The 26,919-nt window shown below is 38.3% G+C and overlaps 1 protein-coding gene across 4 annotated transcripts; it reads left to right on the top strand.

The window, feature by feature from the left end:
- The first annotated feature begins 594 nt into the window (after positions 1–594).
- Positions 595–26,508, top strand: UBQLN1 (ubiquilin 1). Of its 4 annotated transcripts, none has more exons than XM_066569482.1 (11): positions 595–827; positions 12,826–12,977; positions 16,307–16,422; positions 17,810–18,072; positions 18,767–18,925; positions 19,503–19,746; positions 20,223–20,365; positions 21,316–21,399; positions 23,821–23,936; positions 24,251–24,419; positions 25,200–26,508. In XM_066569482.1, the coding sequence occupies exons 1-11, from the start codon at positions 654–656 to the stop codon at positions 25,353–25,355; spliced, it is 1,776 nt and encodes a 591-aa protein (XP_066425579.1). In that variant the 5' UTR covers positions 595–653; the 3' UTR covers positions 25,356–26,508. The 4 variants fall into 4 exon arrangements, with proteins under 4 accessions (XP_066425579.1, XP_066425580.1, XP_066425581.1 ...); XM_066569483.1 differs by having other exon boundaries at positions 25,203–26,508; XM_066569484.1 differs by lacking the exon at positions 21,316–21,399.
- Positions 26,509–26,919: the final 411 nt, after the last annotated feature.

Raw genomic sequence — 26,919 nt, forward strand, 5'->3', positions numbered from 1 at the left:
TAAACAAGCCCAGTTGCTGCAGTCTCTCCTCATACGAGAGATGTTTCAAACCCCAAATTATCTTTGTGACTCTCTGCTGGACCCTCTCCAGTAGCTCCTTGTCTCTCTTGTACTAAGGAGCCCAGAACTGGACACGGCACCCCAGACGTGCCTCACAGAGTGAGGTCCGTGGAGGCTGGCAATGGCCAAAGGGCAGGGATGGGAGAGCTCAAAGCTAGAAGGGCGGCGGAAAGGCTCCGCTCCGGTCACGCGGCCCTGGCCGAGTCCCCGCCGCCACACTCAGCCCTCGGCGGCGCGCGCGGAATCGGCCGCGCGCACGGGCGGTGCCCCTTTCTAGTACCTTCCCCGTTGCGCTGCGTCATCACGGCGCGCGGCAGCCAGGCCGAGCCGTTTCCGGTGTCGCGGGCGCGGCGCGAGCGCTCAGCTCGAGCCGCCGGGAGCTGCCGGGAGCCGGCAGCCAGGCCCCCTGCCCTGCCCTGCCCTGCCCTGCCCTGCCCTGCCCGGCCCGGCCCGGCCCAGCCCTGCCCTGCCCTGCTCCACGCCCTGCCGTGCCGTGCCCTGCCTTGCCTTGCCTTGCTTGCCTTGCCCTGCCCTGCCCTGCCCTGCCCTGCCCTGCCCTGCCTTGCCCTGCCCCGGCCCGCCCTCACACGGCAATGTCGGACAGAGCGGAGGGGCCCGCGGGGGGCCCCTCTGGCTCCCCCGGCTCCCCTGGCTCCCCCACCCGCGACTCCGCCGGTGTCTCCGAGCCGCGGATCATCAAAGTTACGGTGAAGACTCCCAAGGAGAAGGAGGAGTTCGCCGTTTCCGAGACCAGCAGCATCCGGCAGGTGAGGGGCGGCCGAGCAGGCTGAGGAGGCCGTCGGGGCCGCGTTGGGGCCGGGGCCGAGCGGAGCGCTGCCCGGCAGGGGAGCGCCGGCCCGCGGCTCCCGCCTCCGGCAGCGCGGGGCGAGGGCCCTGCCCGGTGACAAAGCAGCTTTTGCTCGCCCGGGTCGCACTGGGCCCTGTTGGGCGAGCACCAGCACCGATCCCGGCCCAGGAGAGGACTGGTGCCATCGGAGGCTAGCGGGGGTAGTGGAGAAATGTGCCACCTCGTACTCTCCTCACCGACTTCTCTGTTGCGCTGCAGAGGGCCGGCTCGGAAGGTGAATGTAGCTCATTCGTGAAGTCACTGAGTCGTAGAATCGTTTGGGTTGGAAGGAGACATCAAAAATCTTCCAGCTCCCCTGTCGTAGGCAGGGACACCTTCAGCTAGACCAGGTTGCTCAAGGCCTCATTTAACCTGGCTTGGAAAACTTCCAGGGATGGGCCATCCACAGCTTCTCTGGGCAGCCTGTTCCAGTGCCTCACCGCCCCCACAGCAAAGAATTTTTTCGTAATTGCTAATCTAAACCCACTCTCTTTCACTTTGAAGCTATTGCCCCTTGTCCTGTCAGCACACGTTCTTGCAAACAGTCTTGCCTCATCTTTCCTGTAAGTTCCCTTCAGGTACTGGAAGGCCACAATTAGGTCACCCCAAAGCCTTCTCTTCTCTCATTTTCTAGCTGTGAGTTGTCCTGTTGAGCTGACTGGTTTTGGTGGTAGTCGTCTCACTGGCAGGCTAACATGACTGTAGAAAACATATGCAGTCACTTGTATCTCTCTGTTTCCAGTGTTTATTTTGATCTAACACTGTCTTTAGAAACGGTGAGTCAGCCTTCAACTTTGGGAAGTTGTAGCCTTGAACTGTGTGTGTAAAATCTGCTGTCTCCTGTACTTTGATGTGCTAGTTACGGATATGGTACTTAGCATGGATGGCATGGTTATGTCAGATAACCAAGGTATTAGGGATTTTGTGCCTCCCTGTGAAAGCCTGTGCCACAGCTGCCTCTGTCTCGAGCTAGTGACACCTGCTGATTCATCTGCACTGTTTCCTGCAAGTCTTCTAGTTTTGTAGAAGGTTTGCTGCACAAGTATTGGCTAAAATTTCATTTATTTAAATTAGAAAGCAACAAATCATAGAAAAGGTGCTATCAAAATGTAAAAATGCAGAGTGTCCTGCTTATAAAGCACGTAGACATCGCTAGATTCAGAACTGCTTTCATTTTCCATAGGATTTCCCAGTTTTCTCCTTGAAATGGCTCTAAATGTGGCAGTTTTGTGCTATTCCACATTTTTTTGTGTGTTACTGGTATTGCAGACCTCATCAAAAAAAAGATTACATGTCTGAAAGCACCACTAATGTCTAGATACAGAACTTGGCATCATTCTTTAAGTGTGAGCTGAAGGACACTGTCTGGTTTATAGAAGACATACAAAAGATGAAGTAAAGGCTCTGAAACTTCAAATGTAGTGCTAGCACTTCAACTAGACTGTCAGACTTTCGTTTCACCTAGCTGCTGTGAATAGAGAAAATGCTAATATTTTTTTCAGGTTTTTTTTGTCCTTAAGTTTAATCTACATTCAGTTTGGTTTTTTGGGGTTTTTTTGTTTGGTTGTTTTTGTTTTTCCTTTTGTACATCAGTGTTTGGGCTAGAAGTGTCCCAGACCTGAGTTTCATTGTGGTTTTCTCCAGCTGCCAATGTATTGAAGCTGCTTTCTTGTCTTCTCTAGTCTTTTGGCAGCTGCAGTGTTGTGTGCTGTGAGCTACTCTCTCTGCAAGCTTAATCTAGGCATTTCTCCCAAAAGTAAAATGTCTGTGTTTGCTTTTTAATGTTGTCCACTGCTTTCCCAGCAATCTCAGTCTGAAAGGGGTGCTTTTCATTTCTCTGTTCTCCATAGATTTGTGAGCAGCATCAGTGCAGTTTTTGTAAAAGTCTTTGCAGTTTTGGGGCTTTTGTTTTGTTAGGATATTTCAAAAGACAGATTCATAAACTGAATCTAACCTGAGGATTGTGTTTGTCCTGTAAAGCAATCAGCCATTAGTTGGGTCCTTTGGAAATAATAAACAGATTTGCTCTGGCTGTGAATTTTGTAGTACATTTGACTTTTTAACAGGTTTTTTTCATATTTGAATACTGGTGAAGCTGCCACGTTTTCAAATAAACAGTTGTCATAAACTGAAATGGTTGTACAACCTATCAAGAGCATGAATTTTTACTGAAAGCAAAGGGAAGTTTAGGGAATTAACAGAGGACACTACTTCAGATGTCTTTGTTGTCTACAGAGATGTCTTTGTTGTCTATATCTTAAACTGTGAGTGTTGTCTCTCTTGGAACTGTTGTTAAAATATTAGATCTGCAGTTATAACTTGATTCTTGTGAAGTAAGATTGCCCTGCTGGGTTGACCATTGGATTGAAGTCCCAGGCAGTGTAACAGCACTAAAAATGCACTGTCCCTGTAGTGTGACTAATATGAGCTTTTTCTCTTTAACTGCAAAAGTGAGCTGTTGATAATAATAAGCATCAACAGTAGATGCAATGTTTCTAGAACCAGTCTTGAAAATAGGTTAATCTCAAATACCAGGCAAGTTACACATCTGTTCAAATGCATCTGTGATCAGCAAGGGTTTTGTACAGTTGAGATAGGTGGGCCAGTAACTTGTCAGCTGAAAAAAAAAACACCAAAAAAAAAAACCCAGCAAGAGAAACTCCCTCAGTATATTTCTATAGCTAACATTAGAACTTAAAGAATTGAGTTGTTTATTTCTTTATGGTCGTTTCAGAATACTGCTAGAACATGAACCTAGATTTTCTAGGAAAATATTTTGTGTCATCAGGGCCAAATTTAAGGGTAAAAAAAATTAAATTTTCTGTTGCCCCATTAATGTAAGCCATGTCTGCACTTTTCTGTCAAAATTTTTTCCTGTATTCGAATACTTCAGTAGAATAGATTTGTTACTGTGATCCTGTGTTGTGCAGCTAGAACAGTGGGTATGCAGGTTGGCATGGAAAACAAACTGAGTACAAAGCTACTCTGGGAGATCAGTTGATGTAAATTGCTGTCTATCTGTCTTTTCTTTGAAAATTATTTGATTGTGCTTAGCACAGTTTGGCTCAGTACTAGGAGAAGGACCAAATATTTGCATTCTTGACTGGGTATGATACTGATCTTTCTCAGAGCAGAGGCTTAATGAATGCACGATGGGTGAAAGATTAATACCTATAAATATGTTGACTAGCTGACCCTGACAGTGCTGATACTCCAGCTCACTAAGACGGTTTGTCTCTTGTCTTGTGCTTTCTTCCTTCAGTTTATTTTCTGAGTTCGTGGCAATACAGTCTTTGCAATTTCTTGCTTAGCAGATTTGTCTTAATGTGTTTGGTAAAGCCTCTATACAGAGAAAAAGCGTACTCATTTTAGGAATGACTCAAGTCTTAGTGGATGACTTGAGTTGTTTGAGTATTGAGATGTTGGCACCAGTTACATGGAAAACCAGTTTTTTTACCTTCATCATTTAGAATAAGGGAATTTTAGAAGAGTTAAAGCTTGCTGATGCTTCTTGATGCTGTTTTAGTGCCCTGTGTTGAGATTTGCAGTATTTGTGAGTTTATTATAACTGGTCCAGAATTACTGTCTCTGCGTGTGTAGCACACTGAAAGATACTGAGTTGTCCATTCTGTGAGCATTCCAACTCTGAGACAGAGTAACATGTCTAACTGTGTGTTATTAACTTGTGGGCCAACAAGTGGATACAGTAATCTGTGCTAATAATTTCAGAAGCATAAAGTTCTTGCAGAGAATGATTGCCAGTCCTTTGATTATACGAAAATTTCAGAGCAATGCCATCAGGAAGAGTTAGTGAAATTGAGTTTAGCTCCACAGAAAACAGATTAGATCCTTTTGCAGGATTAGGGTTTTTTCCCCCCCTTTTTGTTTAGCTTCAACCTTTAAATACAGTATCTCTTCAGTGTGGAATACAGTTTTCGGTAACAACATATTTAACAGTTTCTAGTGTGTTTTCTAAATAGGTGAACACAAATGTGCTTTCTGCACTAGACTAAACTACAGATAAAAATCCCTGAGTTACTTAATTTTAAGTGTACATGTATCCATTGTGTTGAGACTACTGATTTTTGTCAAGTGGAGAGCTTCTAAATTTTTGATTGAAATTACAGTACTGTTTATGGTTGAAACTTTAAATCTATAAATCCAGGATTTCATTTATGTGCCTGGATCTCACGATCCCAAACTGGTAGTGTTCTGCTTTATAAAGATCACACAGGTGTAAATGTTAAATTGTTAAAGCTTTGAATAGTTTGGTAGTGGAGCATCTTTCCTGGTTTGCATATGCTTTTAGTATTTTATGTAATGGTTTCCCTTTTAAGAAACTGTACTTTATAGGAACAATTCTTTTAACATGATCCAATTCTGTTTCACTGTTTTTCTGTAATCCAGGGATTACTGAATGCTACAAACCAAATAGGTTGAAACTATATAATGGAATCCAGTCTGTTCTTTGTTTCCAGGGTTGTGATTCAGGTTTCTGTTCTTTCTCAGGTGTCTCAAGGCACTTGAATACACTAAGCATTTAGTGTTAGATTTTCCATCGTCTGGTGTCTCAGTGCATTGTAACACATCTGTGTGATTTATTATGGAGTCTGTCTCGTGATATACTCTCATTATACTTATTTCTTAACCTGTTTTTTTTTTCCCCTCATTTTGTGATATCAAAATTCTTTTAGAGCAATGGTAGGTGATTATTTTATGGAGTGATCTTCCAAAGTAAAAGTATGTTGACTTTTGTTGGCTTAGTTAGATGTAACTCAGAGGTATCAGTGGCCATAGTGCTCAACAGGTGTTTTCTGATAAATGACTGGTAAACAGAATAAAATAAGAAAACCTATTTAAATAGTAGTTGAAGTGTCTTTTGTGTAGATACCTCTCTGCATAATACTAAGACATTTATATTTTAAATTATTTTTAAGAAATGTTATCTGTGTCAGATGCATTTGTCCTGTGAGTTTGTTTTGCTAAAATCCTTCACCCTCAGTCAGGGGTGTCACACAGTTTTAAAAAATTGCCATGTGTACAGTTCAAAATTGCCAACAGCATAGAAAACCTTAATGAATAATTAGCTGTGGTAAAAGTGTCATGTAAAGATTTTAAAAACCAATCAATATTTCAATAAGTGACTATAAACCTTGTCTCTGTTAAAAGGGTCATTGTCTGGGAGTAAAGTTAGGGTAAAATCTTAAGAATTTGGAAGATATGGTTACATGGTGTTCTGGTTTTGACTGGAATAGAGTTCATCTTCTTAGTAGTTGATACGGTGCTTTGTTTTGTATTAAGTGCAAGAATAATCTTGGTAACACACTGATTTTGGCTCTTCCTAAACAGTGTTTTTTTCTAAAAAACAGTTGTTTTTTAGGAGCGTTACTCCCTAACTCAGTGACCCCACTGATACTTCCCAAACCACACTGCCTCTCTCTCTCTCTGCCACCTTTTCCTTTCCCTCTCCCCTCTGAGCCTGAGTGCTTTATTTGTTAAATAATGTTGAATGTTGTATAAATTAGTTGAGTTGTAGAATACAGCTGAGAGTTTTCAAGATGAAAATAACACTGAAAAGAGGAGTTGAAGCATTTTCTATTTTTACGCAGCACAAAAACCTCAATGAGTTAACTTGAATCTTAGTGTCCTGTAACTTACAAAGCTTTTTTCTCTTTTCACTCTTCTTAAGTTGTCAGTCAACCTAAGACATGCTGGAGAGGAGAGTTGGAAGCACAAAAAGTCAAGATCACAGGTCGAGATAAGAACAATTTACTGGAAACAGCAATGAGATAAGAAAACAAATATTAACAGCAACAATACTAATGACAAAGGGTGCAAGAAAATCAGTGATTGATACGAAAAAACTCCCTTGATAACTGACAATACTGGACGTCTCCCTCCACCATGTTTTCTTGACCGGAAGGAACCCCTTTTCCCTGGAAGAAATTCCATATCCCGAGCTGCTGTCAATGACAAGAGGTGGTATAAAATAACCTCTGGGTCCAAGCCATGCCCCCTCCTGGCTTCTGCAAAAATTAACCTGTGGTGGTACCAGTTGTTGGTTTCTCCGGGTCTGGATTGAAGGCACTTGAGATGGTAGATCATGTTCAGACTCAAGTGTTTATTATTTTTTATCAGTGAAACAGTCTCACTACTGTGAGTTGGGCAGCTTTTCATTAGAAGGCACAAAATGGCTAACAATCTCTTGTTACAAGGTCTTTTAAGACTAAACTATCCAACTAAGAACTGACACCTAGATTATTTTCCCTTTTAACCCAATAACTGATCCCAAAGAGCCCGCAATGCAGATGTTTCTGCTCAATTACAAAATGCCACCCAAACCCACAAAGAAGAAGGAAGAAGCATGAAGAAGAAACCCAGGATGACACCCTGTGCCCTCCATCTGGCTTCCATCCACAACATACTAAAAATCCCAAAACCTAAATTTCTTACCAAGTGATACACCTACGCACGCTACTCTCTATTTCACACTTTTGTGGATTCTAGTCGATCTTGAAGTCTAGGAAACTTCCTCCATGAATGAGGGTCAAAGTCAGTGCTCCCCTGGGGGTCAGGGCACCCCAGAGCAGACAGAAATATTCCCGGTGCCCTGGGTTTCCACATAAACCCTTTCTTGGCCTGAGGCAGGACAGTGCTTATTTTCAGTTTGTGTTGCTTTGCCAGTGATCAGGTACTAACAAACAGGGAGAGAGTAGATTGCCAAGTGCTTTTAGGGGAGAAGCATTGCTTCTCCAACAAAGGCTTGGAGAATTGGTAGTGGCACGTTGAAGAATTCCTGAAGGGAATAGAAATGGCTAGAACTTTACACTACCATGTGCTGCTGCAGTTCGCCCTTTATGGGCTGCTAGCCTTTTAAGCTCATCAAGAATCTGACTTTGTGTTTTGAAATGTGGTTTTTCTGTGAGTTTGATTTGATTGCAGACATTTGAGGAAATAATTTTATTATGAAACTAGCATGGGTCATCGGCAAAGCTACCATAAGATAGTAACTCCATTAAGACATGAAGGACAGTACTCTTACATAGAAGTGTTATTTTGTGTGTTCTTTCTAGCTATGCTTTATCTGTTGTATTCCTGCTTGAAATGACAAATTCTTGTCTTCCTTCCTGTATAGTGTCCTAGAGTTGTGCAATGAAACCCTGTTTTTACTGACTCACTTTAAGTCAGTCATAAGACGTCCAGGTCATGATTCATCCCAAAAGGAAACCACAGCTATCAGCTGTGGCCATGAGTGTGTTTGGTTCCTTACTTCTTGGGTCAAGACGACCTGTAACCATTAATTCTGTTGTATAAAAGAAAGCTGTAGCTCATAAAAGTTTACTTCTGAGACTGCACAGTGTGGGTGTAAAACAGACTGGAGTTGAGTCAATATGCTTAACTGTGCATGTAACTAACTGTTGTTAGGAAAGACAGTTGAAAGTTTAAATATTATGGGCATGTTTTGAAACAGCAGTGCCAAACAAAGTAATGCTGTTTCAAAATCTTTCTTTGTAGTAGAACTATTTGAGAGACTGCTGAGAATGAAAACTGCAGTTCAGCCTTCTATGCACAAACATTTGCTTCCATGGCCTCCTCTATTGTGTTCTAAAAGGAGTTTCCTGTGGGGGGAGTCAGCAACCTTACTTTTTTTTTACAGTCATCTAGATAAAATTGTAGCTTAATATTTTCAAAGTAGTTGAACTTTTTAGGTACCTGTTTTCTGTTAAAAAAACAGATGTTCATTGGATGTTAATTGCCCAAGACCTCTTCCAGGTTGTTACTGTAATTTAATTTTTACGTATGACTTACTAAGCTGAGGTTGAGAGAATTTGGGAAAGTATTTTTTAATTTATTTGTTTTCTTCCTTTTATTACTTTATCACAACACTTTGTTTTGTGAGTGGATAATAAGATTATTACAGTTAGTGGTTTTGATATCATAAAATGAGTCAACAGAAGCTTTTGAAGCATTATATGGTTGTAATATGTCAAAGGAGAGTTTGAATGTTAATACTTTCACTTTACCTGGAATAACACTTTACCAGGTTCTTGCAAGGCCAGGTTGTCAGATGTTAATAGGTTAATGTTTAAATTATGGATCTGCTCTGCAAAGTGACAGTGCAAAACAATATCTGGTTTAGTCAGCTGTTCTACTTCATGTGCATTCAGATATTTGCTTTGTTTGGTGACAAAGTGTTTACTTTGTCAGGTACCAGTATGCATTTTGTTCAACACTAGACATTAGCATTTTATGGTGTCCATCTGTACCTTGAAAAAACTTGAGAGGCAATCAAGTTGAGCAGGTGTATGGAAAGTCCTAGCTTGCTTGAGAGAGTTGGGTTTTTTTTCTGTGTGTCTTAACAGTGAAGAAAAAAAGGCAACTTTTGTTAATGGTGATTATTTTAAAGTTCTATGAAGATAAGGGTATTTGGCATGGAATTGAAAGTATGCACAAGAAGTGCTGGTGTGCTGCTAAAAAGCCAGTGAGTGTTCTCAACATGAAAAACTATACTGCTTTTGTATTTCAAAGCAAAAAAAAATTTTTTGTAAACAAGTTAACTTGAAGTAAAATGGCAATTTGGGCAAGGTCCTTCAACAACAGAAGCGTTGAATTTGTTCTAATTAATTTAAAATCTTCAAGTTGCCATGCTTTGAGGAGAATGTTACCTTGAATAAGCTCACTCTGGTTAAGAATGCTTTTTACTTTTCTCCCTAGGAAAACCAGGCCTCTGTCTAGACATTAGTCCAGTGTTTTAGTCTGATTCCCACTTGTTTCTCTCCACGTATTTTTGTAATAATCATGTAAAAAATTGACATGATTTTACATTATTTTTACTGTATTCAGTTACTAGAGGAGTACAGTGAACTAGTTTCCATGAATACACTAGGTTTCAAGTATGTTGAAACATTATTTTCATAACTTTGAGTTCTTTTCTATGCCCAGATATGACTGAATACCTTTGTAGTATTATTGCAATGAAGTAAAACTTGCATTTAGAACAATAAATCAAATGAGCTGACATTGTTGGTTGAATTGTTACATGATAATTAAAAGGATGAGTCACTGCATTAGGAGAATTGGATAGAAATGTTCATCATTTCCAGCCAGTGAAGCTGAACTCCTTCAGCTTTTGGTTTCCCCAGTCGATGAAGTATTTTAACTGTAATTTACAGATACTGTTACTTAGTTATGTTGTGCAAACTGAAGACCTAAACAACACCAAAAAATTATTTTTTTAGAACTGCTTGAATTTCCATCATCATAATCTGTCATGGTTTAAACCCAGCCAGCAATTATCATGCAACTGCTTCTTCACTTTCTTCCTGCCTAGTGAAATGGGGAAGAGAATCAGAAAAAAAAGGAGTAAAACTCAGGGATTGATATAAGAACAGTTTAATATTTAAAATAACAACAGTAGTAAAAATAACAATCATCATAGTAATGAACAAGAGGGAGAGAGGAGTAAAACCCAAGAGAAACAAATGATGCACAGTACAGTGGCTCAGCACCCACTGTCTGATGCCCATCCTGTTCCCTTCACTGGCAAATCCTTCAGCCACACTTGTCCAAGTTGGTGAGAGCAGGGGCTGGGAGAATGAAGAACCATCCCCTGTAGAAGATCAGGTTCAAGACCCTTGTGATCTGATGAGATACATGCATGGGCCCTGAGGGAACTGGGCAAGAAAGTAGCTAAGCCGCTAGCCATCATATTTGAAAAGTTGTAGCAGTTCTCCATGGAAATTCCCACAGACTGGAAAAGGTGAAACAGAATATCCATATATTTTTGGGAAGGGGAATTGGGAAGACTCAGAGAACTACAGGCTGGTCAGTCTTACCTCAGTGCCTGGCAGGATCGTGGAATGGAACCTCCTGGAAATTATGCTAAGGAACATGGAAGGTAAGGAGAAGATTGGTGACAGTCAACACAGTTTCACTAAGGACAAATGTGATGGTTGCCTTTGATGGTGTTGCAGTGGTGACAGATGAAGGAAAAGTGAGTGCTATCATCTACCTGCACATATGTAGAGTGTTTGGCACTGTGCCACGTTACTTGGCTCTAAACTGGAGACCCATGTTTTTGACAAATGGACTACTCAGTGAATAATGAATTTAAAGGGTTGTGGTGAATGCCTCATTGTCCAAGTGGAGACCAGTGATGAGTGGTGTCCTTAGGGATTGGTACAGAGGCAAGCACTGTTTAACATCTTTGTCAGTAACACAGACATTGGGATTGAGTGCACCCCAACAATGTGTGCCAATCAGTGTGGGATGAATGAGGTGCTGGAGGAAAGGGAAACCAATCCTTGCCAGGCTTCAGAGGTGGGCTCATGTAAACCTCATAAAGTTCAACAAGGCCGATTGCAAGGTCCTACACTTGGTTTGGGGCAATCCCAAATACAAATACAGGCAGGATGGATTGGGAGCAGCCCTGAGGAGAAGGACCTGGGGGTGCTGGTGGATAAGAGGCTGGACATGACCCAGCAATGTGTTCTCACAGCCCAGAAAGTTGCTTGTATCCCAGGGTGCATCCAAAGCAGCATGGCCAGCAGGGTAAGCGAGGAGGATTCTGCCCCTCTGCTCTGTTCTGCTGAGACTCCACCTGGAGTGCTGCATCCAGCTCTGAGGACCCTGGCAGAGGAAGACATGGAACTATTGGAGTGAGCTGGGAGGAGGCCACCAAGATGATCAGAGGGCTGGAGTCCATGTCCTGTCAACACAGGTTGAGACGCTTTTGTTCATCATGGAGAAGAGAAGCTCCAGGGAGACGTTAGAACTGCCTTTCAGTGGCCAAAAGGGACTTACATGAAAGATGGTAAGGGGCTTTTTATGAGGGCATGGAGTGATAATATGAGCGTAATCACTTTACCCTCTTTAATATTAAGAAGAAATACTACTGTGAAGACACTGGTACAGGTTGCCCAGAGAAGGTGGGAATGCCCCATTGCAGGAAGCGTTCCAAGCCAGACTGGACTTTGAGTAACCTGGTCTAGGGAAAGGCGTCCCTGCCCTTGGCAGAGGAGTTGGAACTAGATGATCTTTACATTCCTTTTCAACAATGTTTTTAGGACTCTGTCTTCCAAGTGTGTAGAGGATTTTCTTCCTCTGCCTCAGGAAAAAAGAAAAAATAAAGTGTATGAAGCTAATCTATTATTTAAGGTGTTTTTGACAGTTAACGCTTAGTAAGTAGTCTCTTTTGTAAAAGGTCTTGTATGGTAATGATTTCTCAATGATGAATGAAAAATGTGTTTATTCACTGTGACCTGGGCTGTAACTTCATTTTCTGTAGCTGTGTCATGCGTTAAATGAGAAAGCAGAGCCACCTAAAGTATAACTTTTGTCTGTGTGGAAAGGAATGCTAGTTTTGACACATGGAAAGAAGGCAGCAAAAATACATCTAAGGAGAGAGTATACTCAGTTCAAGCAAAAGTCTAGACAGATTTATCCTCTTTATGGCATTGTGTCATCAATTCTTCAGCAATGGATGGCTTCAATGGTATGCACATTTGTATATGTGTACTTGCTAGTATGTAATTATAGGCATACTTTACCATGTATATACGTATGGGTGTGTTTAAGTACTGTATATACTATTATGTATTTACATCATGGATGCATGCTTGATTGAAGTCACAGTAGTCTTCAAGAGAAATTAGCTTCTCGTTGTCACGACTTATGGAACTAATGATCTAGAAATTCTTCAGATTTCCTTTTCTGAATGACAAAGAAATATTTTCCATCTTCCTATGGACAGAAAGAAATTCAGGAACCAAAAGTAGTTCTAGTTTGTGAAATAGAGAATATGCAGACAAGTGAGGTAATATAGCAAATGTAAAAACCAGCTTGTTCTTAAATTATTTTTAAAAATTGAAGTTCACTATTTAATTATATAAATGTATAATACTAATTTTTTTGTTTAGTTCAAGGAAGAAATCTCTAAGCGTTTCAAGTCCCACACTGATCAGCTTGTGTTGATATTTGCTGGAAAAATTTTAAAAGATCAAGATACTTTGACTCAGCATGGAATTCATGATGGACTCACTGTTCACCTGGTTATCAAAACACAGAACAGGTAATCTTAATAACAAGTGGTCTTCTGTTTACCTCTAGAGAAGTTAAAGTGCTCTGCATTTCTGTTGGGCAAAACTAGATAGGACTAAATCACCTTAGTCAGCTCCTTAGTTTCAGCTGCTGCAGGACAACAGTGAGGTTATGAAATTACACTGTTTTTTAAAATTTATCTCATATTTTATTTTGATTTATGTTTTTAAATACATTCCTTTTACTTTTTCTTTAGGTTGTTTTTTTGGGTTTTTTTTGGTTGGTTGGTTTTTGTTATATAGCGCTTTTTTTTTGTTCCAGCTGTGTGAAGTGCCCAAAAATCTTTCCAAAAAGCAGAGCAATAGATCCCTCAAAAGCAGTTTGATATTAGTCAATAACATGTTCATTCTTCTAGAGTGAAAGTGCTTTTGCTTTTGTTCTACTTAGGTCTTTTCTGTTTATGGTGAGGATCCCCTCTGATGTGAAAATGTCTTTATGTTAAAGGAAAGAGCATGAAGTGTAGGAGAGAACAGAAGTAGGCTTTCCCTTTCAAGGCCTTACCAAGACACAAGACTGGCTACTAACATTAGCATTAAATACAAATTCTTGTTGAAATTAGTATCATTACCATTAAATGTAGGTACTTTTTGAAATTGATACCTTCAGTTCTATATTCATGCCCTGGGAGGATTATGTTCCCTGTCCTGGAGTCAAAATACATGTTTGTGCTCTCAGAGGTCTCCCTTTCCTGCCCTTTGCCTCCTCCACCTGAAATTTAGACTGATACAAGCCATGCCAGTCCTGAATACGGAATTAGGCAGTACTGCAGTTCTGTTCCTTTTGCATCTGAGTGAGTGTTCTTCTGTTGCTATTTTTTTTTGTTGCTTTTTTGCCTCCAGTCTTAAGTGTGACAGAGAGGCACCATGAGTACTACTAGAAGGATGCTTTTGACTTGCACAGTCTTCAGAGGGTTTATAGTTTGGACCTACTGTAGCTATACATACTGAAATACCCCTGCCAGCCTCTTGGACCTTCTTGCACTTTGCCTCTGAGCAGAGGAACCCTCAGGAATGCAAATGTCAAACCTGTGGCTTTTGGGGAATTTTCAGTGTTCCTGCATCTGTCTTATCAGCATTGCACTCCATGTCTTCACTCATGCTGGCTTTTGTTTGAATCATTTTGGAAGGCTGTATTTCTACTATCTGCAGAATGTTTTAATCATTGGGAAAATGAAGTATGAGCTAAGAACTACAGATCCTTTGCATGTACATGTGCTGTGTTCAAATGATGCATTGAAGTTTTCACCTACTAGCTTTACTTGAATAAACTAAAAACATGGTAAAACCTGCTGGAGAGAATGTAAATCAGCATTGTCCTGAAATATCTCAGTTGTATTCTTGCTAAAATATCTATATTTTATGCTTGTCTTGAAAGACAAGATTTAGACCCTGCCGGTGTGGCCTGGAACATGCTGATTTTTGGCCGTGAGTATCGAGATTGATTTGTTCCCAGCTACTTTGGTACACTCTGCCATTTACTTTTCTGTTGACTCTTGCTGTTACTGTTGCTGCTGTGTATCTGAAAAAGTAAAAGTTATTTTCCAAAACTGGATCTGAAACTGATCTTTTCCCTTGTAAACTATGTTATTAGATTTGTAATTTCAAAATGGTAATCTTCATATATCCCAGCCACATGCTTGTTAAAAAAAAGATTACTTTTTCTACTGTGCTACATTTTCTAGACTGCTACAGACTTTCAGTGCACTCTTGTAACCTATCTTCTACAGTGTCAGAGTAGCAGTGAGTGATTAGCAATGGGCAGTGAAGATAAACAGAATTTCTGAATAGAGTTCTAGGTCAACAGGTGTCATTTGTTCGCAAGTGCTGGGAGGAAACATAATGGCAAAATGGGTGTAAAAGGCGATGTGCCCTTGACAGGAATATTGCTGAAAGACTGAAGCTCAAAGGCTTGAAACTCACATGAACCATTATCTTCAAGAATATGCCCTAATTTGCACTGGAGCACTATTGTACTTCAGCTTTCAGTGTCACCTACTTTTCTGTCACACTTTTGACAACCTTTCATGTCTATTACATGAAGCAGCATAGTTGTTTCTCAAAATAGTTTCTCAGTTGAAAATACAAATAGGATTTGATGCTTGTTGTTTTTCTTTTGCTTATGGAGGAAAGATGTGTATGTTTTCTAGATGAAAGAAAACTCAATATCTCTAGCAGGAGAATCACAATCAGTATACAGTCTACCATCTTTCCCATTCAAGTTACAGCTGCTTGGCCAGTTATAGTCATCTTGTGTTCAAAGTTTGCAATTGCTGATAATTAAGTTAAAGAACTATTAGAAACCTCAGGAGAATCTATGCTTTTAAAGCATCTTTCTGGGGTTTTTTTTTGTATGGTTGGGATTTTTTTTCTGATGTTTGCTTGAGTGGAGCAATTGCAGAGTTATGTTATAGGAGAAAGGTCCTCCAAGGTGAACTGAAGTATGGAGACTAGTGTACTGCCAAATTCTCAAATCTTTTTGTGATGTCTGAATTCATAGTTTTAAAAAGTATTTTATTCTGTAGTACTGCAAATATAGGCATTTATTGATTGTTGAACTACAGTGGAGAATTGATTTGGATTTCAAAGCAGTATCTTTTCTTTAGAACAGAGAGGTCAGGTTAACTTTATTCAAGCTCAATTCCTTGATCTCTTTTACTGCATGGCAGCATTTATCTTTCTGCCTGCAGCAGAAGAGTGTGATGAATACACAGCCTGGGCAGGCTTTAGTGCCTGTGCTAAATTATGCTGGCTTTAGTGTCATGTGATTTCATTATCAGCTTTTTTTTTGAAGTCTTAAAGGTTTGAGAGTTTTGAGATTTGTCTTCTAATAAAATGTGACATTAACTGAATTTCACATTCAATAAAGGATCCTATTAGAGATGTGGCATGAAATAAATTCCGCATTAAATTTGTCAGGCTTTATTTCTTGAAGGTGTGGGCATGTTATCAGTAGTATGTGAGTATAGTGAAATAAGACATGGATCCTTAAAGCAAGGTAACGACAGAGAAAACAATTAATTGGCAAGCGTCATGGGGTAGGATGAGAAGGTGGTAATGGCTGCAGTGATACCTATCTGTTTTTTCACTATTTAAAACTACTGTTCTGAAAAACTCATGAAATAACAGGTGTCTGAGAAGGATTTATTACAGGAAGCCATGTGGGGATAACTGGGGTTATCCCCGGGTTATGACCAAGAATCAAAATGTAATTTAAGATTCTGAAGTATAATGCTTTAGCTACAAATGGCACTACTTAAAATAACTTGTTACACTCTATAAAGTTTTAAAATTGCTTTTTTAGATCACAAGACCACCCAACTCAACAGGCAAACACGTCTGGGAGTTCTGCTACCACATCAACATCAAGCAGTAGCACCTCAACACCAGCGTCAACAAATAGTAATCCCTTTGGCTTGGGTAAGAATATTTGTTAGGTGGAATGGTGGGTATCTTCTCTTGAATTCCACTAATTGTGCCCAAAACTTTATCCCAATGTAGACAAAACTTGAAAAACAAAGCCCAAACAAACACATCAGCCAAAAAATTAATTACAGTTATATATTGAATTGGCTGTAGAAGGTTTCTGATCAGTAAGTTACCAGAGGAGAGTTGTTTCATTAGTTTTATAGAGAATCATGAAATAGTTTGGGTCGGAAGGGATACCTGTTAAGGTCATCTATTCCAACCTCTGTGCAATTAGCTGGGACATCTTTAAACAGATTAAGTTGCTCAGAGCCCCATCCAACCTGACCTTGAATGTTTCCAGAGTTGGGGCATCCATCACCTCCCTGGATAAACTGTTCCAGTGTTTCACCACAAACTTCACTACAAGATTTGTACTGTTTCACCTTCAGTGGTAAGGTGCTACTGATGTTATATTTTGGCACTAAGGGTAATGAAATGCCTTCCAATGTCTTTGTTCTACTTAAAAGTGCATCTGAATTCCTGTTATCTGAATACAGATGAATCATAGAAGTTTGGACCTGTGACATCAAGCCAAGATCTGCAATAAAAGCAACAAAATTGCTGCTAATCTTACAATTAACTATTTCTCAGGTTTCAAGTCTGATAGTATTACAAGTCTTCACTTCTATGAATGAAGAGGCTGCAGTCTGTTGACTTAAAAATTATAATCTATTTCCATAGTTGTGGTGGGGTTTTGTTTCATTCTTTTTTGTCTTTTTTTTTTGCTTTTGGGAGTGGGGAAGAAGTAGAATTGGAAAAGCCAATTATAGTAAGAGATGATTTCTTAGGTTTTAATCATTCTTTGGTCTGTTTAGTACCTTCTGAAACTTTTTATCTGGATTCAGCAAAGCACAAAAATTCAAAATGTAATTTGCTCTTGGTGCGTTATTACCAGGAGGAACACAGATTTTACATTTAAGTAGAATTGGAAATATTATTCATATTGGGAGTTCACTCTTAGTTACAGTTTAAAACCAAGAGGAGACAGATAAATTATTATTACAAATGCAGTTGTTAAATGTTGCTGGAGGGACATGGACCTAAAGCCCCCAGACTCAAACATTTCTTGTATCTTGGCTTTGGAAAATGAGAAGAAAAGTTGTTAGAATTATAACAAAATTTATTTAGAAATAAAGTTTGTTGGATTTTTAGTTATGTGTCTTATTCTTTAAGGAAGCATACCGTGAGTGAATAACTACTGAACAGCCTTGAAAAAGATGGGACTTTCCATTCATTTTTGTTATTTTGAAGTATGAGATATGTTCAAGTATTTTGTATTTAGAAAAAATCTGGATGTGATTGGAAGTACAGTCAGTCACATTTTTTCATCCTCTTGAAGGTGGCCTTGGAGGTTTGGCAGGCCTGAGTAGCCTGGGCTTAAATACTTCAAACTTCTCGGAGCTGCAAAGTCAGATGCAACGACAACTTATGTCCAACCCGGAAATGATGGTTCAGATAATGGAGAATCCATTTGTTCAGAGCATGCTTTCAAATCCTGACCTGATGAGGCAGTTAATTATGGCTAACCCTCAAATGCAGCAACTGATACAGAGAAATCCAGAAATCAGTCACATGCTGAATAATCCAGATATAATGAGACAGGTATGTAGAAAGATCTATTGGTTCATGACTTGTGATTCTGCTGTTACGTAAACAACAGAGCCAGAATTGGACATACTTATGGAGTTTGTGAACATTCTTTAAGTATTTAGTCTTACTCGAAATCCATAAAAGGTTGCCATAGACAACCAGTGTCTACATTTCTTGTTGTTAATGTCCAAAATAGACTGATATTTCAGAAAATCTGCAGCATAGTTTTTGAAAGTCACTGAATACATGTCTTCTGAGGCTAGAACTGGATGTGGCTGTCTGCCCTTGAAACCTGTTGTCTAGCCAGGAATTTTACCATAAGTTGTAATTCTCAAAAATTCTGCATATTTTCATTGTGTCTCACTGTGGGTACTTCTAAATGCTTTTTAAATTAGAAGATAGATAAGATATGTTGTGTGGCAAAACCCAAAGAGATTAATAGATGCTTTTGAAATTCTATGTATTTATTTTAAATTTCATATTATAGGTTGCCTGCTGTAGTGATGTTAGAAATAGTTAGAATTAGGGTAGAATGCTAGCTAAATACTGAATTGTGTTGATTCACACTGTGCTGACAGGTTGATTCAGTTCTAATCATACTTTTAAACTGGGTTAGACAGGGATAACTGAGATATTACCAAATGCTGACGTTTTCACTTTAGAATGGATTTCTTATTAATACAGATTAAACGTTCCACTTCTCTAGACACTAGAACTTGCTAGAAACCCTGCAATGATGCAGGAAATGATGCGAAACCAGGATCGAGCTTTGAGCAACCTTGAAAGTATACCAGGGGGATACAATGCCTTGCGGCGTATGTACACAGACATCCAGGAGCCAATACTGAATGCAGCACAGGAACAGGTGAGAAAAGATTACAAATGACACAGAAAGGAAATACTTAATATTTAATAAAATAATTTAAGTAATTAAAATTTCCAGATGTTTGTTTGACAAAACAATTTTTGAAACTTGAAGTTGTAGTGTAGCCTTTTACTCTTGAAAGACCTTTAAAAATTGTGTTCTTCTGAGCCTGAAGAAATACAGCTATTACTTTGTGTGATTGAGAAGCTATTTTAAAGTTAATAGATTCATTTGTTACTTAATTTTTAATTCCTTTAATTCACTGCCTTAAGATTTGGAGGTCCAGTAAAATCCTTTTAAGGGTGTGTTTAGTAACTTTTAACTGAAGGTGAGAAGAATAAAAGATTTTAAAGTCAGAAATCAGTATGCAAGACACAGTTTTACTCTGATCAAAATACAATGCAGTAGCAACAATTTTTGAAATGTGATTTAATTTTTCTCAGTGTTAGTGTATTTTCATAATATTTACATTTAATTACTGTAGACTGGTGAGTATAATTGATTAGAAGCCATAAACGTTTATTTTTATGTATGATTTATAAATTTGTAGATGATAAGTGTTTGCTTTCCTTTGTAGTTTGGAGGTAACCCATTTGCTTCTTTAGTAAGCAATGCATCAGCAGGAGGGGACAATCAGCCATCTCGTACAGAAAATAGAGATCCTCTGCCAAATCCGTGGGCTCCTCAGTCCAGCTCACAGACTTCGACAACAAATACTGGCACTACTGGTGAGAGCAGTGGCAGCAGTAATGACGAAAGTAGCACTTCAGGCACGACGGGACAGAGCTCAACTGGACCAAATTTGGGACCTGGGCTTGGAGGTGTGTTTGTTACTGCGACTGTATATATTTGTACATACTTGCACACTTACTGAAATTATTCTTTCATTAGGCAGAGAGTTTTTGATTCAGTTTTTATTGCTATTTGCTTTTGTAGAACATTTTACTATTATTAAAGTCCTCTGAAGAAAAAATAAAAAAATAGGAAAAATAATCTAAGTGATAATAATACTTAAAATAACAAAGATAGTGATTCTGCAGATGAATTGTCGTATTTTTTCTGTTCTAAGGCAAATGAGAAAACAGGTAATAATGTGAATAGTTGATGGGAGTGTGTGTTGGGTACATCTGTCTTAACTTCTACGGTAGATGTGTCTGTGTAACTAGAACAGCGCTGAGGTAAGTTTCAGGGTCTTAAACTCATGAAAACCAAGTGGTTATATTCTGGGTTTAGATAGTCTACTTTCTCTGATGATAATCTGAATGCTTACCAACGCACCCTTTACCTTTTCTTTAAGCTGGTATGTTCAATACACCAGGAATGCAGAGCTTATTACAGCAGATAACAGAAAACCCACAACTTATGCAGAATATGTTGTCTGCACCCTACATGAGAAGCATGATGCAATCGTTAAGCCAGAATCCCGATCTTGCAGTACAGGTAAATTGCATTTAGTATAGTAATATATTCTGTGTATTAAAGTAAAAAAAGACAAAATCCAAAAGCTCAAAAATTGCCTGTGGCAAATGGGCCAATTTTAAGTGTTAATTCCTAAGTAATTACTGAAATTATTAGCTGCTTACTTTCAACAATTTGTTGCCTTGAGTTTCTTCAATTTGTAGTTGGATATCATGCCTGATGTGTTTCGGAAATCATTATGGGGTTGTGTATGTTTTGCACAGCCCTAAACTTGCGATCCAGCATTAGAAACAGACAAAAAAAGTGCTTTCATTATGAATTAAGGTAGAGCTAATGGTAAATAAATACCCCCTCTAGTCTGGGGGAAGTGAAGGGAGGGGACTTGGTGCCGTATCTAGATATTACTCTGTTTTTAACTTCTTATTTTTGACCTGTGCCTCACTGTAAAAGTAGAGATGCTGTTTTATGAATGGTGTTGTAGAAGTGCTTTGAATTTTTATTTAAAGTGGTAATATTGAAGCTCAGATTCTGAACTGACATTGAAAAAATATTACCTCTTCTGAGTTAAATACTCATTGGAAATATCCTTGACTTCAGGTGATATTTACAGCAAAGCTATTACTTAGATTTGTAGTGGAGGCTGAACAGAAAAGTGTTTTCTTGTAATACTTTGCAAGACTGCCTTATTTGTATCTGGAAATCCATTCACTTAAAAGAAAAAAAGAACCAATGAAGCAAAAGTAAACCAAAAAAAAAACCAAAACAAAAAAACCCCACAAAAACAAAAAAAAAAAAAAACACCCCACAACATACACCCCCAGAAAGTTTTGGCCAAAGGAGTAGATGATTATTATTCTGTGAGGTAATTTTCATAGACTATTACTTTTTTCTCCGTATTATCCGTAGTTGTTTTAAAACCTCCAGTGGTTTTTACTGCTTGATCTTTGAAGTTAAATATTTTTGTCCTATAGATGATGTTGAATAATCCTTTATTTGTTGGAAATCCTCAACTTCAGGAACAAATGAGACAACAACTTCCAACTTTTCTTCAGCAAGTAAGATGAGATACTAGCTCTTAATAAAGGTCTTCAAGTCAATGAGCAATATATTTGGTAAACTGGCGCCTGTCTTTGATTTGGCTAATAGCTAGATTCTGTAATATATTCTCATTAGCTTTAGATACTAAGTTAGCTTGTCCCTTAATAATATTCTTGCTAATGTCTCCATCTCTTTCAAAAGTTAAACCTGTTGTCTGTGACTAGCATAACCACTAAGATTTGTTCTTGCTTCTTTGCTTAGAGGGAATAAATGCTCTTACTGCACACCAGCCAGAAAACACCTGTTTGTGACAAAATTTGTTTCAGAAATTAAAAAGAATAGTACTTTTCACAATACTAGTTAAAGTTTCAGTATGCTTTGCTCATGCCTCTTCAAACCTGCATTAAATATTTGGAAAAGAGGTCCTTGAGCATGTCTTGAAAGACCCAAGTCATTAGCTAATTAAAGAAGTGAGTTCTGAAGTCTTTCCTGGAAAGATTGCTCCACCATTGTCTTCCGCCCATACCAACATTGTGTTTGCAGCCCAGGTATCTGTTTAGTATTAGTTGCCACAGTGTGTAGTAGTACTTGTTTCCTAAATAGAAGCAAGCAAGATTTTTGTAGGAATTAAAAAGCTAATCCACTGCATGAGTTCTGTTATTAGGCAGTCCTTGCAAATCAGTGTAAATCTGCATTGCCAAGATCTGGCTGCACACAGGAGGTTTTATGAGTAAAATAATGAGCACGTACATGAATTACAGTAGCATGTTCAGTGTTCAGAAGATAGTTTATATTGTTTGAACCACATGAATGGCTGTGGTGTTTTGTATTGCCACTGCTTTGTAATGACTCAGTAGTAGCGGAGGAGCCAGTACATTTATGTTTTGAAATCTGTGAATAATTGGTAATTAATGAATGCACAGTAGGAATCATATCTGTTTCCTTTGTGTATCTCCTTCTGTTATTAGCACCTTGGAATTTATCTGCACAAATAGTTCTCTGTTGTATTCACTGTCTGAAGTTAGATGATTAACAGCATTAGAAGGTGAGGTGTGGAGAAATAGCTGGATATTCTCAGAATGTTGGTAATATTTCAACTTATGTTTTCTTGCTTATCTACCTGTGTTTATATTATGGGATTGGGGGACAGAAACCATGGAATCTGCATAATGGAAGACATCTTTTGCAATTAAGGGCAATTGCCCAGCAGAATTAGGGAGAATGGCTGCTACTGGAATTAATAACATTAATAGAGATGAGATCCAGGTCACCTAAGTGCTCTAAGAGTAGTTGGGCCAGCATTTATGTAAGACAGCTTCAAATATCAGACTGTAAGTCAAGATTTAAATATTTTCATAAAGTAGTTGCAGCAGCTTTATTTGGAGAAACCCCAAAATGTTTATCTCTTTAAATCTGAGTAATCTTTTCCATATACTATTCATTGATTTGTTGACTTTTAGCTATCATGAAGATAAAAGTCCAAGAAATTAATGGAGAATATTAATTGCTCTTCTGAAGTCTATTTAGGCACTCAGATCAGAGTTCTTCATGTCCTGTGCTGCAGTTCTGCTCTGCAGTAGGGGAAGTTTCACCTTAATCTGTGATTTCCACATTAATCAAATGTGGTTTTTCAGCAAAAGTAACCTGGTCTAGTTGCCAGGGGAAAGCTGCCCAGATTAGTAAGCCTATCTGCTCTTTGGTCTGATTACCAAAACCATATTATTTGTAACTGAAACATTGCTTTTCGTGTACCTGTTGCATCTCTCTGCAAAGGTGAGCATAAGCCACTAGTTTTGTGTCTAAAATAATTAGGTTTTTGGATGTTTAATTTCAGAAATGAAAAGGATTTGCCTTCTAAATTATTTGATTATGTGAAAGCCTATTTGTAATTGAAGTCACAGTAGACAGAGAACCCTTGAATATTATACATTTGCTTGTTGGTATATTTTCCAGTATATTTGTTCACATTTCAGGCTGTAAGAGCAATACAGATAAGATGTACAAATAGTCACAACCAAATAGCTCTGATCTGAAGTCAGCTAGGAAAAAGGAACTTAGTACTTTTTCTTAGGTATTTTCTGGTCAAGTTTCGTCATATTCAGCATTGTTGCTTACCAGTAGTATGATATAGGAGACTAATTCTAAAATAATGTACTAACACAGTCTTGTAGCCTTTGAAAGATTGAAATCTGTAATGAAAAATACTTCTCCTTGTATAATTCTTGTTCAAGAGGCTTTTTCTACATCTAGAGAGTTCATTCATCACCTTCTATGGAAGTTTTCTCACAGAAGAAAAATAACTGAAGGATTTCCTGTAATATTCAACTACAAAATCAAAAGCCAAGTTCTGAAATTATGTCAGATTCTATGAGACATCTAGTGATAAAAATTATCTTGAAACATCTGCATTTACTGAAGAGTTTCTCTCCTTCTCTTAGATGCAGAATCCTGACACGTTATCAGCTATGTCAAACCCCAGAGCAATGCAGGCTCTGCTACAGATTCAGCAGGGCTTGCAGACATTAGCAACAGAAGCACCGGGGCTTATACCAGGGTAAGAATTGATCTTACAAATTTGGACAGGAAGTCTTCCCTTGTTTTGGTTACTCTTCTTAGATTTAGAGATTTATACAGTCTTTATTAAAGATTCATCCTCTTGCCTTTTTTAGTTTAACCATATTATTTTTAGAACCTGTCATATTTGTCTGCTGTGCAATTCTAAACAGTGATAACTCTAGGCTTTTTCTCAGTACTTTACTCAAATTGTTATCCTCTGTTTCACAGAATTTGTACCTACTAATTACTGAGAAGAGACAAACTAGTGTTTATTATTCAAGTGGTGTATTTCTTTTCCTGTAATTTATACAGGTTTAATCCTGGTTTGGGTGGAGGGGGAAGCAGTGGAACTCCTACACCATCCACTGTATCTAGTTCTGTTTCCACTGAAAATACAAGTCCGGCTTCAGGAACTGCTGAACCTGGTCACCAACAGTTTGTCCACCAGATGTTGCAGGCACTTGCTGGTGCAAATGCTCAGGTAATGTACATCATTATATTTAGATATTTTTGCTTTTATTCTTAATTGTAAAACACTGGAAAGAAGACAGGTAGTTGAGGGGAGAGCCCACTGGATGCTTCTGGTCAAAGGTCAGTAGAAGAGGCTTAAAAGTGCTATTGCAGCTGTGCAAGTAAATACTGAAAAAATACATCCTCTGTCCTGATGAAAAACATGCCTCTGAAGGTCATATCATTAAGACAATGCAGGATTTTGCCATGATGTTGTGTAATCAGGATCTTCCTATAAAGCACAGCTAAGAGTTTGCCTTAGACTCAAGCTTTCTAACAATCAGGATTTTGGTAATTTTAGTCAACAGATACTTGAGAGCGTTACAAAAGTGATGATCTTTATGTTGAAGAAAAATAAAGCCTGTGATGTTCAAGATTGCTGACAACAACATAATCTTTGCTGTTCCACATTGCTAGGTTGAGCTCTGTTTTGTTTTAAAAAAATATGCATATCTTTAAGAAACAGTTCATGGACATACATGCACCCAATTTAATGTGACTCCTCCACTATTAGTCAGTTTTTCCTGGAGTTCAGGAATGGTATGTAAGTGTAGATAATTTGATGTTGCTGACTTGTTAAAAAAAATTTCTTTAGTTGCTAATTGAATTTATCTGAATATATTTTTTGGAATTTGAAAAAGGTGTAGTCAAAAATTAGAAAATACAGAGTAGTGCAGAACCCAGCTGTGTTTAAATTGTGTATTTTGCTAAATATGTATGATGCTTTTATAGCTTGAAATTTTGTTCTTAGCAGTTACAAAATCCAGAAGTTCGATTTCAGCAACAACTGGAACAGCTGAGCGCAATGGGCTTTCTGAACCGTGAAGCAAATTTACAAGCACTAATAGCAACAGGAGGAGACATCAATGCAGCTATTGAAAGGCTGCTTGGTTCTCAGCCTTCATAGCAGTGTTTCTTTTAACTTGAAAAATGTAATTTATTTTTGATAACACCTCTTTAATCTTTCAGATTGCTTTATTTCATTCTGACTCTTGGGATTGTCTTGTTATAACTAAAACCAATCTGATGCATATGAAGGTGGAGTGCAGTAGTTTTCTTCAGACTTTGGGAATCAATGCATTTTCACTTTTGAGTGTGTCAGTTCTTTTGTTCAGCATTATTTGTGATTTTTTGGAAACAGTATCAGCTTTCACAGTTGGATGAACAAGTTTTGTCTGACCTACAAATGGCCAATTTATTTACTACTTAAACAGTATCCTTCAATAGTAATTTATGTAGATTACACATTAAAAAGGAAACAAATTATTGAAGCTGTGGGTACCAATACTGCTTATTGTGATTTTAGCATGTTTTATTCTCTTGACTAGCAAAATGCTGGAAGATTTATACCACTTGAGTAATCTACCATCTTTTACTTTAATTTGTCTAAGGTATAAACACAATATATACAAGAGAGACAGCTCATTTCTAGAGATGTACACAATACAATAGAGTGAAATTGTAAGCAATGAAAAAAAACAAAAAAAACCCCAAAGCAACAAGAAAAAAACCACAAAAAAAACCCCAAAAAAACAAACAAGCAAAAAAAAAAAAAAAAAACCAACAAAAAACCAAAAAAGAAAAACCCACAAAAAACTCCAAAAAAAAAACAACAAAAAAAACCATCATAGGACTTGAATTTGGTGTAGAACTGCCCAGGATCTTTGGTAACTATCTGAGAAAAAATGCTTAAGCAACTTCAGTTAAAATATGCTAGAATTACTGTTCTGGTTGTCTCTTTACATTTAACTGTACAGAAACTTGCATTATAACATTATTTCAATATTCACAGATTTAACTGTAAATTACTTTTGTCATTGTCCAAATTAAAGAGCCACAGCCTTGTGCGCTGGAATTGCTTCTATGGCTATTTGGCTTGTTCCACTGAGATTTTTACATGTATTCTGATTTATAATTGGAGAAATTACTTCTATTCATGGTCATGTGATACTCTAATTACTTTTAACCACCAAGTAAAAAAATACTGTATATCTTTTGAGTAGTAGTTACTTCTCTTGTGCACAGGTAATAAATGAATTAAAAAATCTTTAAGCATCTTGTTTCAGTGTGTTTGCAATTGTTCATTACCTAAAAATCAAGATGACAGTCCATCTTAAAAGCATTTGAGTGAACTCAAGTTCTGGCAATACTTACCATTTCTGCACTAAAACTGGTTAACAACTCCTGCGGTGTGAGGTGGACAGAGGAGAATAAGAGATGGATGATGTTAAAGACTTTTAGCTTAGATGAAGTAGGGATTGCAGGACAAAAGTTGAAATGAATCTTGTTTTTATTGCTCTTTTGTGTCAGTTTAATGGACTTGTGCATCTTCAGGTTCCTTCGATGTTCTCAAACCTGATTTTCTGCAGAGTGCAGTTCTTCATTTTCCCAATCCCTGTTTTCACCTTCTGTGACTTGGGCAGGGTGGCTGGAGCATTTGCTGGTGAAGACTGAGGTAAAAAAATCGAGTA

Source organism: Molothrus aeneus, chromosome Z (assembly GCF_037042795.1).
Source record: "Molothrus aeneus isolate 106 chromosome Z, BPBGC_Maene_1.0, whole genome shotgun sequence".
Classification (NCBI taxonomy): domain Eukaryota; kingdom Metazoa; phylum Chordata; class Aves; order Passeriformes; family Icteridae; genus Molothrus; species Molothrus aeneus.

Excerpts from the sequence above, each read along its gene's own strand:
- UBQLN1 (XM_066569482.1), top strand. The coding sequence starts at position 654 with ATGTCGGACAGAGCGGAGGGGCCCGCGGGGGGCCCCTCTGGCTCCCCC. Across the intron at positions 18,926-19,502 it reads TGAATGCAGCACAGGAACAG|TTTGGAGGTAACCCATTTGC; the intron begins GTGAGAAAAGAT and ends TTTCCTTTGTAG. Across the intron at positions 21,400-23,820 it reads TTCCAACTTTTCTTCAGCAA|ATGCAGAATCCTGACACGTT; the intron begins GTAAGATGAGAT and ends TCCTTCTCTTAG.